General features: G+C 40.0%; 2 protein-coding genes and 1 pseudogene across 2 annotated transcripts; all 3 read left to right on the top strand.

Moving 5' to 3' along the window:
- The first annotated feature begins 257 nt into the window (after positions 1-257).
- Positions 258-5,427, top strand: LOC134035349 (patched domain-containing protein 3-like). Its single transcript, XM_062480347.1, has 4 exons — positions 258-977; positions 1,257-1,384; positions 3,412-3,557; positions 3,701-5,427. The coding sequence occupies exons 1-4, from the start codon at positions 294-296 to the stop codon at positions 5,425-5,427; spliced, it is 2,685 nt and encodes an 894-aa protein (XP_062336331.1). The 5' UTR covers positions 258-293.
- LOC134035308 (patched domain-containing protein 3-like) overlaps positions 821-15,963 on the top strand; it is a 31,940-nt pseudogene continuing 16,797 nt past the window's right edge.
- LOC134035402 (patched domain-containing protein 3-like) lies at positions 10,224-15,110 on the top strand. Its single transcript, XM_062480403.1, has 4 exons — positions 10,224-10,911; positions 11,858-11,985; positions 12,752-12,897; positions 13,055-15,110. The coding sequence occupies exons 1-4, from the start codon at positions 10,228-10,230 to the stop codon at positions 14,764-14,766; spliced, it is 2,670 nt and encodes an 889-aa protein (XP_062336387.1). The 5' UTR covers positions 10,224-10,227; the 3' UTR covers positions 14,767-15,110.

The following is a 15,963-nucleotide window of genomic DNA, read 5'->3' as shown; positions in this document are numbered from 1 at the left end:
ATCAATAAATGTATTCTTATTTATTTATAAATGTATTGTGGGTGATTTGTCTGTTCGGTGACATCACTGTTCACTGTTGCATCTGTTGCAGATTTTATTATTCCACATAATATTAATAGTTCAACTATTACTGTAGAGAGCACTTCTCAGGAGGCTTATCTTGTTTCCACAGACAGTAATAGCACACTGTATAACAGGGGCTGCTATCACACCTGACGGGAAGCCAGAGCAGGCAAGTTGTTAATTTCGAACCACACCTTAATTTCTTATAGAGAAGTTAAGTTAACAAGAAAATGCCTGAATGCAATACAAACTGCATTGAAAAGCCCATATCAAAGGGTTTTGGAAAACTGGGCAATTTTGTTGGAAGGCATCATTGGTGGTTTTTTATTATTCCTCTGTTCATCTCAGCCGGTCTCGGAGGAGGATTCTATTTCCTCAAAGACAGAGAGGCAAATGGCATTGAAGAGCAGTTTACACCCGTGAATGGACCTGCTAAACACGAGAGATTCGTTGTCAAAACTAACTTCCCAACTAATGACAGCGAATTCTCTCGCTTAAGATTGTATACTGAAGGGACTTTTGCGTCTCTGATTTTGAGTGACACGGTAAATGTGTTCTCAAACAACGTTTTTGCAAAGATTGTTGAAATGGACCAACTTGTTAAGGATATTAAAGTAGCAACAATTGGCTTCAATGACATTTGTGCTATGATTGCTGGAGAATGTATGACAAATTCAATTTTTGACATTGTTAAAACTGCTGATTCTGAGAGCACACCCATTACGTACCCATTTAATGGTAGTATTTTCACTGCCTCTGAGATTGGTGGTGTGAAACTTAAACCAGGGTCAGAGCAAATTGAGAGTGCAAAAGCTATCAGGCTGTTTTATTTCTTAAATGATGTGAACCGGACTGTAAATACAATGTGGCTGACAGAGTTCATCAACAACATTTCAAAGATTGAAGACAACGAGGTAAGAACTTTTAAGATTGTACACATTTAGTAACAGTACATTCAAATAAAACAGCGCTGCAATAGTAACGTACAATACAAAATCTGTTTTTCATATGAACTTTAAACATATAATATTTGTTTCTTTCAAATAGACTTGGAATATTGCCAGTCTGGCTAGCTCACAAATTGTAACTTTTGAAGTTGGCGAGTGAAATCTTTTCCAAATTTGTTCTGAGAAGTTGTTTTAAAAAAGTGCGTGGGATGAACCAGTAATGTGTTATCTCTCTTTGACTTGTAGATGTCAGTTTCTTATTTCACTTCACTATCAAGGGAAGAGGAATTTGAAAAGAGCACAGACTCCATCATCCCTTTGTTCTCAGTGACGTATACCATCGCCATTACTTTCTCTATCGTGTCATGTATGAGGTATGTCTTGTCTTCATTCTACCTCACATCAACTTTATAATCACTCTTACTTATCTATATAATGACAATATTATAGAAGATTCAAAAGCTTGAAGTAGTTTTAAAGAGCTGTTATATGCTCTACTTACTATTTACAGTATTGATTGATGGACGACCTCTTCGCCAGGGGCGTTGTTGGACATAAAGCTCTACTGGGGCACAGGCCCATATTCATATCCCTTTTTTTCTTCCAAGCGTGCTGCGCACAATGCACTACTCGGCTATAGAAACTCACCTTGCTTAACCCACTATACAACAGTTCACGGACGCAAGTTTGATATCAGCTTTTGCAGGGGCATCAATAGTTAATGCGAGAACACAATTTTTTTTCGCATTAATTTGAGCGCAAATACATTTTTTTGAGCTTCATGTTATATTGTTCTTATGTTTTAGTCAAAATAAGATGATCGGTAGGCCGATCATTTAGAAACTTTCTTTAGTTTTGTAATGTGGGAGTCAGGTGGCTGAGCGGTGAGGGAATCGGGCTAGTAATCCGAAGGTTGCCAGTTCGATCCCCGGTCATGCCAACTGACGTTGTGTCCTTGAGCAAGGCACTCCACCCAACTTGCCTCGGGGGAATGTCCCTGTACTTACTGTAAGTCGCTCTGGATAAGAGCGTCTGCTAAATGACTACATGTAAAATGTAAATGTAATGTTTTCTTAGCCTACCTCAAGTCCGACACCTGGGGCCTCATGTATAAAAGATTGCGCAGCTTTCATACCAGAAGATGGCGCACCTTTCCTTTATAAATCACAATCAACATGAGATTGACCGCACGTGAACGAGCCACTGACCCCGCCTTGCCTCCTCCCATAAATGAATATGCAGATGGACTATAAATGCACTCCTGAGGTCATTTCTTTGCCTGAATTAAAATGGCTAAACACGCAAAAAAATAAAAATTTCACAGACTGTATGATCGAGGTTCTAACAACAGAGGTGGAGGCGAGAAAATGTGTCCGGTTTGGCGGCCTGTCATCAGGTATTAGTAACAAAAGAAAGTCGGCGAGTGGAAAACTGTCACTATTTGCGCCCCATCTTGTTTTTAACCTGTAGCACTTTGAGATTTAGCTAAATATAAAGTGCATTACAAATAAAATTATTATTATAGGGCCGTAAATAATGTGGGTTCGGCGAACCGGACCATGGCAGAAATTAAGAAGAAATGGTCTGATGTAAAACTCGAAATTAAGAAACGAGTGGTGGCGCATCGTAACAGCATGGCAGCTATAGGGTTAGCATGACATTTCCTGAGTGATTTTGTCATTCGTTTGACACCCTCAAGTTTAACAGAAGTTAGTAGTATAAGTGGTGGCGGATTAAACGGTATAAAGCATTTCTCGTTTGGGTTTCGGCATTTTGATGTGATCATCCACATTAATGATTCAACTTTTATTTTTATGTTTTTTGAATAGTCAACGTCATAGACGTATGACAGGAACTGTAGTGGAAACTTTAATTTGTAATGTTTGGTGAGTTTAGGCACTTTTCAGTTAGAATTCGCCACGTTACAGAGCCAGACAAGACTTTACGGACGGCCCGCACATTCTTGGGTCTGCTCAAAAGTTTCCGTGACGGCCTGCACATTGTCACGTCAAGTACATTTTTATACATCACACCGTGTGCGTGAAAACCAGCGTACGCAAGTTTTTCGTGCGTACGCAATGTTTATACATGAGGCCCCTGGACTCTGTGTGCTTGCTGCAGTGGCTATTTGGCAAGCTCAGAAGAGCGCGCTAACATGGAATTCTGCATGCATCGGTTTGTGTTTTCGGTTAAACTGCTTTGATTTTACAAGCGTTGATTGGGATTCTGAGTTTATTTTTCAGGGATTATCAATCTAAATGAATGCACTGACTAATGAAGTAAATTGTTAAAACTCGAACTTTAGATTTTGCTGGGGCACAGCAGATTTATACTGGGGCACATGCCCCAGTAAAAAGGGTCTAACAACGCCCTTAGCTAAAGAGAGGTGTGTTGTTTCTAGGTTGGACTGTGTGAGGAATAAGGTGTGGGTGGCCACCTTCGGTGTCCTCTCAGCAGGCTTGGCAGTGGTGTCCAGTTTTGGATTTTTGCTATACTGTGGGATGCCATTCGCTACGACTGTGGCAACGGCTCCGTTTTTGATTCTGGGTAAGTTTACAGACTGCGATTGTGACACACCAAACGAGTTAAGAGAGATCCTGTACTCTGTTACAATGCAACAATCTTAAAAGACAGGGTGTATGTAGATTACATGCTGTAATAATTTGCATACTGTATTTTCCTTTCTTTAGGAATCGGTGTTGATGATATGTTCATCATGATTTCTTGCTGGCAGAAGTCTCAAGTTAACCACAGAGTAGAGGACCGTATGGCAGAGACATACAAAGATGCAGCAGTTTCCATCACCATCACAACACTGACCGACGCCTTGGCTTTCTATATTGGTCTCTTAACTCCCTTTGCTTCTGTGCAGTCTTTCTGTATGTATACTGGCACTGCGGTTGTATTCTGTTACTTGTACAACATCACTTTCTTTGGTGCATTCTTAGCAATGAACGGACGCAGAGAGGAAAGCAACAGGCACTGGCTGACTTGCATGAAGGTACCAGAACCCAGCTCTGCCAAGTACAACACATGCAGTGAAGGGGGCTACTATGATAAAGACACAGGGAAGGAAGAACCAATGCCAATCAACAACTTTTTCAAGAACTATTATGGGCCATTTCTGACAAAGAAGTTGACCAAGGGGTTTGTAATGCTCCTCTATGCTGGGTATTTGGCTGCAAGCATTTATGGCTGCTTCCAAATGAAAGAGGGCATCGATCTGAAACAATTAGCAACTGATAACTCATATGTGGGTAGCTATTATGATGCTGAGGAAAATTACTTCTTAGAATTTGGCCCAAATGTGATGGTTGTTGTGACAGACCCAGTCTTCCAATACTGGGACGTTAATTCCCGGAACAGGCTTGATGATTGTCTTCACAAGTTTGAGGATCTAACCATTTATAATCGACCATTGGTCGCCACAAATATGACTATATCTTGGCTAAATCAATATATGATATATGGAAATGCAACAGGTTTGAATCTTAATGACAAAAACATCTTCATTGATAATTTAACAGATTTTTTCAATCTTTCACCTGCCACACAAGCTTTTAGACAGGATGTGAACTTTTCAGTGGCTGAAGGGCATATTTATGCCTCCAGAATGTTCATCCAGACAGTTGATATTCTGACCGCCATTGATGAAAAGGACATGCTGAATGAGTTCAGAAACACAGCTGAAGCCTGTCCTGAGGCCTTGGTTGTCTACCACCCTGCTTTCATTTTCTTTGATCAATATGCAGTCATTGTTAGTAACACCATCCAAAACATTGTTGTGGCCACTGTTGCTATGCTGGTCATCTCTCTTCTGCTAATTCCCAGTCCCATATGTTCCCTATGGGTGACCTTTGCCATTGCTTCGGTCATAGTTGGAGTTGCTGGTTTCATGGCTTTATGGGATGTTAACCTAGACTCTGTCTCCATGATCAATCTTGTCATCTGCATCGGGTTCTCAGTGGACTTCTCTGCTCACATTTCTTATGCCTTTGTCACAAGCAAACAGCCCACAGCTGATGACAAATTAATAGAGGCTGTTTTTAACCTGGGGTATCCTATCATTCAGGGGGCTCTGTCTACTATTTTAGGAGTAGTGGTTCTGTCTGCATCTGAGAGCTACATCTTCAGAACCTTCTTTAAAATAATGTTCTTGGTCATTTTGTTTGGGGCTTTACATGGTGTGACTTTTATACCAGTGTTTCTAAGCTTCTTTGGAAAATGTAGCATTCAAATCAGTGATGAAAAGAAGGACATTGATCAGTCTGATGCATCCAACCAGAGGAGGAGTAACAGTAGATCCAGTCCTAATTTAAATGTTCCAAAGTATACCACTCATGAAAAAGTGAAAAACGCATCTGAAACTGATGGAGAAACTGAAGAGGGAAACAGTTCAATAAGACAAATAAAATAAACATTTAAAATGTAAATTCCAGTAGCTGTATAAGTCATGGGATAGATTATGTGGCATGTACAACTGATCATGACTAACACACATTACAAGGTATGTGCAGAATCCCTGCTGGACAAAAAAAGGATTTAGTTTTTGGATTTAAAAGATAAAACTGTTGTCTGTCTTTGTATTAGAGGCAATATTTTAAACTATTTAACGCAATAGTTTCAACTTGAACTCATTATTTAAGTGTACTACACTATTTTTATAAATCATTATGTGAAAGCTTCATTTACTGTATACTTTTCATGTTTATTATCCATTCTTGTCTGATGACTCAATTAAATGTACAAAAAACGATGTATTTCTTGCTTCTTTATCCTCAAATATGCAGTTTGGAATGGTATATATTCATGGTTTGATATTATATTTTTAGATGGATGTATTCAGGTCCGTTCAAATGGTAAAATACAATTTCATATTTTCTATCAATTTCTTATATGATTTGATTATTTGTTTTTAAATGACAGACTTTAGGACTTTAAACACTGTCTAACTCAGCATCAATGAGATGCAATCCCTTATATTGACTACTTTCTAATAGTTGGTGTTATAAATCTATGCCTATAACGGAGGGAACCTGACCTCCCCCACCGCTCTGAGACCCTCAGAGACTGGTGAAAGGGGCATGGAGTGATGAGTGCGAGCAAAGACAGAGCCAGTTGGTATCGTTGAAGTAACTAGGGCTTTTATTTGCTGCCACGGTTCAGTATATAAGAATGATAATAATAACAAGTAGGGACAAGGGGAGGGCTGGACAGGACCAAAGGAAAGAAATCAACATAAAGTTCCCACCCCTAACCTACGCTACTTCCCAAAAGCTAAACACAAAGCAAAACTAACACAGGAATGAGGTGCCCTAACCAAAAGTACAGGACTGGTCTGCCCAGGTCTAGCTAGTGTATTTAGAAGGAGAATAATCACTACGGGTGATGACGATTTTTCATCTTTGTCTGGACTGACAAAAGAGACTGGTGTGCCAGTTCACATGCGTCATGGAGACGATTACGCATCTCATGCACATAGTCATACACATTCTTTGGCACACTCGTAGGTGATTTAAACGAAAGGATATTTTCCTTTAGTATTTTCAACGGACCCCTTGGGGTATGTCCGAACACTAGATTGGCAGGACTGAAACCCAAAGATTCTCGTACTGTCTCCCTAACTGCAAACACTACATATGGTACTCCCTCGTCCCAAACGACTCCCGTTTCCAGACAATACTTGCGCAGCATCGATTTGAGCGTTTGGTGCCAGCGCTCTATAGCGCACCTTGGCTTTCTGGGTGATAAGAACTTGATGTCTGGTGGCGGATAGAGAGATTCCGCAACACGTGTCAGCAGCTTGGACATGAAGTTGCTTCCATGATCAGTATGAATTTCCTTTGGAAGACCAAACGTCGTAAAGAATTTGATGAGAGCTTTGGTCACAGTTTTCGTCTTAATATTCCGTAATGGAACTGCTTCAGGGTAGCGAGTAGCACAGCACATTATGGTCAAAAGACATTGGTTTCCAGATTTTGTTTTGGGTAACGGGCCCACACATTCATTCAACAATGACCCTGTCAAACGGTTCCCCCACTACAGGAATTGGACGAAGAGGAGGCGGGGAATGGTTTGGGTTTACCCATGATCTACATTTACATTTACATGTATTCATTTAGCAGACGCTTTTATCCAAAACATGAAGCACATATTGTGAACAACCAAAATAAGTGCCAAAGGAAAGAACCACAAGAGCATGTAGTTAAACAAGTTACAATTAAACAACATGGATCGCTATAAGTGCAAGTGTACCTGTAGAAAAGCAAGCAACAGTAAAACATATTTCACAACAAGTACAACAATTTAAATCAGTTACCACTAACCAACAAGAGCCGCAAGACTCTAAGCAAGAGTCATTGTGATCCTTGAGGAAACTAACATGGGGTCCAGCAAACCATTCCTTCCTAAACCAAGTACCGTTGTACTCCCGGAACAAGTGCGTCTTGAGCCTTTTCTTGAAGGTGGGGAGACAGTCAGTGTCTCTGATGGAGGTGGGGAGTTGGTTCCACCACTGGGGGGCCAGACAGGAGAAGCGCTTGTGAATGATCTGACACACAGACAGGTTTTGCAGAAGTCTACAACATCCAATTTCAACCCAGGCCAGAAAAAGTGTTGAAGTATTCGGTCGTATGTTTTCGAGATCCCCAATGTAGTATATGGGGCTGCGTTATGTTCTGACAGCCAATCATGTTGGACTAGAAAGTTCGGGTGGACTGTTGTAGCTTTCATACAGGTGGTAATCAATTGCTACTGTACTCTATTAGTAAAACTAATGATTTGCCTCTAATCCATTGTGTATTCATTTCATGCGGCACGGAACACGATACCTAAGTGGCCAGACCATGCTGGATCATGAGCCACAGACAGGACTTGCTGTGTATACGAAGTGGGAAGCACCACCTGTGACACAATGCTCCATTCACTGTCTATGTCACAGGCTTTCCATTTACGCATTAGCACACCGTTGTCCATATAGTACGCTCTCTTACTGGTTTTTGCTTCCTCAAGGGAAACTACCGAATCAAAACATGTTGCTAAGCTACTATCCCCTTTCTGGGCCCAGTAGGGGCTAAATCCCTCAGAGCGTTGTGGACGTCCATATGGACGTCGTCGCTAGGAGTAGTCTTCGCATGGACGGACAGCGATGGCAGGTCGATCTTCGCATGGACGGACGGACGGCAATGATGTTAAGAGGGCCGTCCCTGATTAGCATGGACGTCCGTCGCTAGGGGGAGCCCAGAGCATGGACGGATGGCGATGGCACCTGAATGGTTGAGAGGGCCGTCCATGTTTAGCAGGACGAACGGACGAGGATGTTGAACTAAATGAGAGCCAGCGAAGGCTACCATAGAATGTACGTGACTAAACTTCTTGAGTCATCCAAGGTTGCTGTACATTCTAAGGTAGCCTTCGCCGGCTCTCATTTAGCTCAACATCCTCGTCCGTTCGTCGCCGTCCGTCCATGCTCTGGACTCCCCCTAGCGATGGATCAGTCCATGCTGATCAGGGACGACCCTCTCAACATCTCTGTCATCACCGTCCGTCCATGCGAAGATCGACCTGCCGTCGCCGTCCGTCCATGCGAAGACTCCCCCTAGCGACGACGTCCATATGGACGTCCACAACGCTCTGAGGGATTTTGTCAGGAATATTAATCTATCAAGCATTGCACAGTCAGTCGGTGAACACGTTAAGAAAGCTTTCTTGCTTGCGGCCGGACGCAATGAAACAAAACATCACACGCCATTGTGCTACAAAGTTGTCTGCTAGCATGTTGTGCTAGCTACCTATTTAAACAGACCCGCTCTTGACAGTCATTGGTTAAAACAAAGGCATGCAAATGTCCCATGGCTCTTCTTTCATTGGCTCCCTTGCATAGACCTGGCGCGCGTGTGCGTGCGTGTTTACGTGTGTGCGTGTTTACGACATCAACCCTGATTGAAACACAACAACAGGATCTCCTGATGTCGTAAAAGCTCCTTCACATAGGTGTCAAACAAAGTTCTCCAGACCTTGCGTCTCCACCTATAGTCCCCTTCTTCCTAGTCCTCAACCCCTAGATAAGGGTCTTGTATGTTTACCCAGAGTTCAGATTTGGGGGTAGGCCTCTTTGCACCCAAGGAATACTGAACACAGAATCATTCTTATACAGGATAACAGTTACATCTTCAATTTTCCTAACAGATTTACCTCTCTCTGGGCCTCAACCACATTTGAGGTCGTAGCGGATGACAAAATATCCCCTAAGTGGGTGCTCTCTACCCTAGCAGCCTTTGTAGGTGCCTCGCTCTCCCTGGGCCCCTTAGCGCACTCAAAGAATCGCTTAGACTGGGGGATGTAACAGTTGGTGATAGCTTTGCTTTGCCAGGCTGGATTGCATTTTTTACTCAACCATAGGTGCTTGCAGAACTGTCCAGGGGTATCATCTAATGCTGTTCATTATATAAATATATTTTGATTATAAAAAGCCTCGGTTGAAGATAGTCAAAACCTAGGCAAGGTCACATTACACAGGAAGTACAAAAATGTATTTTTGTAAAATATTCTTTAAACATTTACACATACTTGAAAATTATATTGTAAAGTTAGCCATTATATTGACATTAATTAACATTTGGGGGGTCGGAATTTTGCATATTTACCATTTGTAAAATAAAAAAGCATTATAAAATGTGTGTTCTAATGAACATATCTGTTGTAGTCAATACAATGTTTAAATTAATATGTTAATGTGTGTTAGCCAAATTGTATGTACTTCTAGTATGGTCTAGAATAGATCCCTTAAAGCACAAGTCACAAACAAATGGAGGATATGCTTCAATTCTGAATAACGATGGGTGCTGTTATTTTGACAGAATTACAATCAGATCTGAGGGTCTATGCATAGACATAGACTGTCCCCATAAGCTGTCTTGTCCCCCCAAAATGTATAGCACAGTCATTCTTCCATGTTACTGTAAATGTGTCTGGTTTCACTACAGACAAATTGTCAGTAATTACTGCCTTCTGTGGAAACAACCACACTAGTTAATGGTTAATTGTACTTTATCTGATGCAGCCATAAACGCCCATGTCTCATTACTTGGTCAACTATTTTAGGGAAGTAAATGTTTCCACAGTTATAGCAGACTGTATAATTATCTTGTCAGCTGGGTGGAAGTCAAAGGAAGCACGTTTTCTCCTCCTGAACTTCAAGTTGAGATCGTTTTCAAAAATGACTGGTTGCAATACAAACTGCATTGAAAAGCCCATATCAAAGGGTTTTGGAAAACTGGGCAATTTTGTTGGAAGGCATCATTGGTGGTTTTTTATTATTCCTCTGTTCATCTCAGCCGGTCTCGGAGGAGGATTCTATTTCCTCAAAGACAGAGAGGCAAATGGCATTGAAGAGCAGTTTACACCCGTGAATGGACCTGCTAAACACGAGAGATTCATTGTCAAAACTTACTTCCCAACTAATGACAGCGAATTCTCTCGCTTAAGATTGTATACTGAAGGGACTTTTGCGTCTCTGATTTTGAGTGACACGGTAAATGTGTTCTCAAACAACGTTTTTGCAAAGATTGTTGAAATGGACCAACTTGTTAAGGATATTAAAGTAGCAACAATTGGCTTCAATGACATTTGTGCTATGATTGCTGGAGAATGTATGACAAATTCCATTTTTGACATTGTTAAAACTGCTGATTCTGAGAGCACACCCATTACGTACCCATTTAATGGTAGTATTTTCACTGCCTCTGAGATTGGTGGTGTGAAACTTAAACCAGGGTCAGAGGAAATTGAGAGTGCAAAAGCTATCAGGCTATTTTATTTCTTAAATGATGTGAACCGGACTGTAAATACAATGTGGCTGACAGAGTTCATCAACAACATTTCTAAGATTGAAGACAACGAGGTAAGAACTTTTAAGATTGTACACATTTAGTAACAGTACATTCTATAATAACGTACAATACAAAATCTGTTTATATATGAACTTGGAACATAAACTATTATTTTCGGTAAAACTTTACAATAAGGGTGCATTAATTATGCAATTAGTAATTAAGTATTACTACTTAATTAATGGATCAATTCAATATTAACACATGAACTGATAGGTGAGTTAACTACTCAATTTAATTTGCGAACTAATACAGATAGTAAAACCTTGAGCTAACAGGGTAAACTAATGGTAATACCGTTAATTCATGTGTTAATTACCACAACGGCGGATTTCTGCCAGACATCGACAACCGGACTGAGCCACTGGACTACCAGATGAATAGGGAAAGGGTTCATGCGGAACATGGAGAACACGCGAACGGATACCGCCATTTCAGTCATGGCGGTCCGTCGTTCAGATTTTGATGCTCTGATATTTGCGTGCAGCACTGCTTACCCCTTCTTCGTCTGCTATATCTGACGTATGAGTCAATGCGCAACTGTTCCACAGAACTAACGTAGTGTGGATGGTGTGTGGCTAGTCCAGCATCAATACTCAACAACCATAACCTCGAGACGTTACTTAATCATTTGTTAATCATGTGCCTCACCAGATAAAGTCATAACATAATAATACACTCACAAATCATTAACTAATTATTCATTAAAACAGATACAGATCAGATAGACAACATTTGATTATTCATGCATTAGTTAAAGCATTAATGACCGCTCATTAATGCACCCTTATTGTAAAGTGTTACCTTTTTTTCTTTCAAATAGATTTGGAATATTGCCAGTCTCACATCTCACAAATTATAACTTTTGAAGTATTTTCCAAACGTGTTCTGAAAATTTGTTTTAAAACAGTGTGAGGGATGTACCACTAATGTCTTACCTTTCTTTGACAATTGTAGATGTCAGTTTCTTATTTCACTTCACTATCAAGGGAAGAGGAATTTGAAAAGAGCACAGACTCCATCATCCCTTTGTTCTCAGTGACATATACCATCGCCATTACTTTCTCTATCGTGTCATGTATGAGGTATGTCTTGTCTTCATTCTACCTCACATCAACTTTATAATCACTCTTACTTATCTATATAATGAACATATTATCGAAAATACAATGGTAAACAAATGATGACGTTAAAAGCTTGAAGCAGTTTTAAAGTCAAAGTCAAAGTGGGGGGGGGTCAGATGGCTGAGCGGTTAAGGAATCAGGCTATTAATCAGAAGGTTGCCGGTTCGATTGGCTGTGCAAATTGACGTTGTGTCCTTGGGCAAGGCACTTCACCCTACTTACCTCAGGGGAATGTCCCTGTACTTACTGTAAGTCTCTCTGGATAAGAGCGTCTGCTAAATGACTAAATGTAAAGTTAACTTTATTGTCAATCAGACCATGCAACAAGTAATTACACAGACGATCGAAATTGCGTTTCCCCATACCATGCTGCTATTCAGAACTTTGCACTTCTATATGCAACTTCTATATGTTGTTCTTATCATATATATGTTGTTTTTTAACCTGTTGAGATCTGTTTGCACGATTATGTCAAAATGTTGTATTATGCACATTTTGGGGATACAACATGTTATTTTGCATATGAAATGCATAGTGCAGACATTGACCTTACAGAGTAAAAAGAAAGAAAGAAATAATTTAGCTGGTCTTTAGTGGGTGTATGTGGCACAGGAGCACCTGTTCTGTTATCTGTTATTTGTTAAAGAGCTGTTATCTGCTGTACTTACTATTTACAGTATTGTTTGATGGATGAACTCTTAGCTAAAGAGAGGTGTGTTGTTTCTAGGTTGGACTGTGTGAGGAATAAGGTGTGGGTGGCCACCTTCGGTGTCCTCTCAGCAGGCTTGGCAGTGGTGTCCAGTTTTGGGTTGTTGCTCTACTGTGGGATGCCCTTCGCTACGACTGTGGCAAGTGCTCCATTTTTGATTCTGGGTAAGTTTACAGACTGTTACAGACATTTTCAAGTTGTGACACACCAAACGATTTAAGAGAGATCCTGTGCTCTGTTACAATGCAACAATCTTAAAAGACAGGGTGTATGTAGATTACATGCTGTAATAATTTGCATATTGTATTTTGTTTTCTTTAGGAATCGGTGTTGATGATATGTTCATCATGATTTCTTGCTGGCAGAAGTCTCAAGTTAACCACAGAGTAGAGGACCGTATGGCAGAGACGTACAAAGATGCGGCAGTTTCCATCACCATCACAACACTGACCGACGCCTTGGCTTTCTATATTGGTCTCTTAACTCCCTTTGCTTCTGTGCAGTCTTTCTGTATGTATACTGGCACTGCGGTTGTATTCTGTTACTTGTACAACATCACTTTCTTTGGTGCGTTCTTAGCAATGAACGGACGCAGAGAGGAAAGCAACAGGCACTGGCTGACTTGCATGAAGGTACCAGAACCCAGCTCTGCCAAGTACAACACATGCAGTGAAGGGGGCTACTATGATAAAGACACAGGGAAGGAAGAACCAATGCCAATCAACAACTTTTTCAAGAACTATTATGGGCCATTTCTGACAAAGAAGTTGACCAAGGGGTTTGTAATGCTCCTCTATGCTGGGTATTTGGCTGCAAGCATTTATGGCTGCTTCCAAATGAAAGAGGGCATCGATCTGAAACAGTTAGCAACTGATGGCTCATATGTGGGTAGCTATTATGATGTCGAGAACCAGTACTTCTCAGAATTCGGCCCGAATGTGATGGTTGTTGTGACAGACACACACTTCCGATACTGGGATGCTAATTCCCGGGACAAGCTTGATGCTTGTCTTCACAAATTTGAGGATCTAACCATTGATAATCGACCATTGGTCGCCAAAAATACGACTATATCTTGGCTAAATCAATATCTGACATATGGAAATGCAACAAGTCTGAATCTTAATGACAAGAGACTCTTCATTGATAATTTACCAACTTTTTTCAATTTTTCACCTGCCACACAAGCTTTTAGACAGGATGTGAACTTTTCAGTGACTGAAGGGCATATTTATGCCTCCAGAATGTTTGTCCAGACAGTTGATATTCGGACAGCCATTGATGAAAAGGACATGCTGAATGAGTTCAGAAAAATAGCTGAAGCCTGTCCTGAGGCCTTGGTTGTCTACCACCCTGCTTTCATTTTCTTTGATCAATATGCAGTCATTGTTACTAACACCATCCAAAACATTGTTGTGGCCACTGTTGCTATGTTGGTCATCTCTCTTCTGCTAATTCCCAGTCCCATATGTTCCCTATGGGTGACCTTTGCCATTGCCTCGGTCATAGTTGGAGTTGCTGGTTTCATGGCTTTATGGGATGTTAACCTAGACTCTGTCTCCATGATCAATCTTGTCATCTGCATCGGGTTCTCAGTGGACTTCTCTGCTCACATTTCTTATGCCTTTGTCACAAGCAAACAGCCCACAGCTGACGAGAAATTAATAGAGGCTGTTTTTATGTTGGGGTATCCTATCATTCAGGGGGCTCTGTCTACTATTTTAGGAGTAGTGGTTCTGTCTGCATCTGAGAGCTACATCTTCAGAACCTTCTTTAAAATAATGTTCCTGGTCATTTTGTTTGGGGCTTTACATGGTGTGACTTTTATACCAGTGTTTCTAACCTTCTTTGGAAAATGTAGCATTCAAGTCAGTGATGAAAAGAAGGACATTGGACAGTCAGATGCATCCAACCCACCAGTTAACATGTATGCAACTCAGATGAGCTTTAGCAAATCCAATCCTAATTTAAATGTTTCAACTCACACTACTTGTGAAAGGTTGAATTATGCATTTGATCCTGACTGTTACTAATGTAGATTATTAGTGCAACGCTTAGATCCCCTACTCTCACAACAGTATGTGGATCTCTTCTCTGTCTTACCATTACAGGAAAGATGTTACTCCTAGTGCAATAGTTCACTTTTATAGACCTTCCCACTTACTATGTAACAATGCATTATATTTGTGCCTCTGGTTTCCATAAGAAAATGATGTTTACATTTTGAAACTTGTTAAATTGTGTTTTTTAAGAAATATGTTAATTTAGTCATTAAATAATGATGACAATGATTATAATTTTTGCATATTGCACTTCTGAAAACATTTTAACAGTATTTGATCACGATTTATAATGATATAATAAAAAATGCATGCATTTAAAAACTTTGTTCACTGTTTTTCTTTAGTATTTAATTAAGGCTGATAATGTTTGTGTCATCCTTAATTATTAATTTGTCTATAATCCTGGTAACATAGTGTGCAATTACAGTATTTTGAAACACTCTTCTGTAATATTTAATTAACTAAGGATTTCATCTAAATTAGAAGATGGTACAATCTACAAGAATTTAGTATACAATTAAGAAACAACCAAAATGTCTGTTCTACATCATAATTTAAAATTTGGAACATAAAATATATACTGTACTGTAAAAAGTAGATACTTCTTTGCAGCAGAACTGGTCGGATCATAGCAAACTAAGTCGATGATAATGCAATTGGTTTGATTGCTTTGGCCATCACTAAAACAAAGAACAAATAATCAAAGAAAGAAAGTAAAGATACTCAACAACAGAAAGGAAAAATCCCAGAACAATATTGCCTTCATCAGAATCACAGTCCAGAATCACAATCATTCCAAGCCAGAGTGTGTGTTTGTGTGTGTGCGTGTGTTTGTATGTGTGTGTGTGTGTGTGTGTGGGGGGGGGGTTGCAAACTAATAACATATAGTATCAGACACCTGAAACAATAAAATAAAGTCTGTTGAAGTTGATACAATTGGAGAATGTATAAAGTGATGAAATCCAATGATATGGGAAACAAATTATTATAGTAAATACAAACAAGAGTTCATTCTTAAGATGAGATCATCAAAGCATTAAACTTAGAGCAATGCAATACACATTGTAAAAGGAAACAAGAAAATAAAAGTACTGTTCCAGGAAGTTAAACAAATCAATCAATGTACATGCTAACATTGGCAAAGCCAAATTTGATTTACTTTTTGTC

This window comes from Osmerus eperlanus, chromosome 15 (assembly GCF_963692335.1).
Source record: "Osmerus eperlanus chromosome 15, fOsmEpe2.1, whole genome shotgun sequence".
NCBI lineage: Eukaryota > Metazoa > Chordata > Actinopteri > Osmeriformes > Osmeridae > Osmerus > Osmerus eperlanus.
Note: the sequence above shows the minus strand (reverse complement) of the source record. Positions and strands in the feature narration are given on the sequence as shown.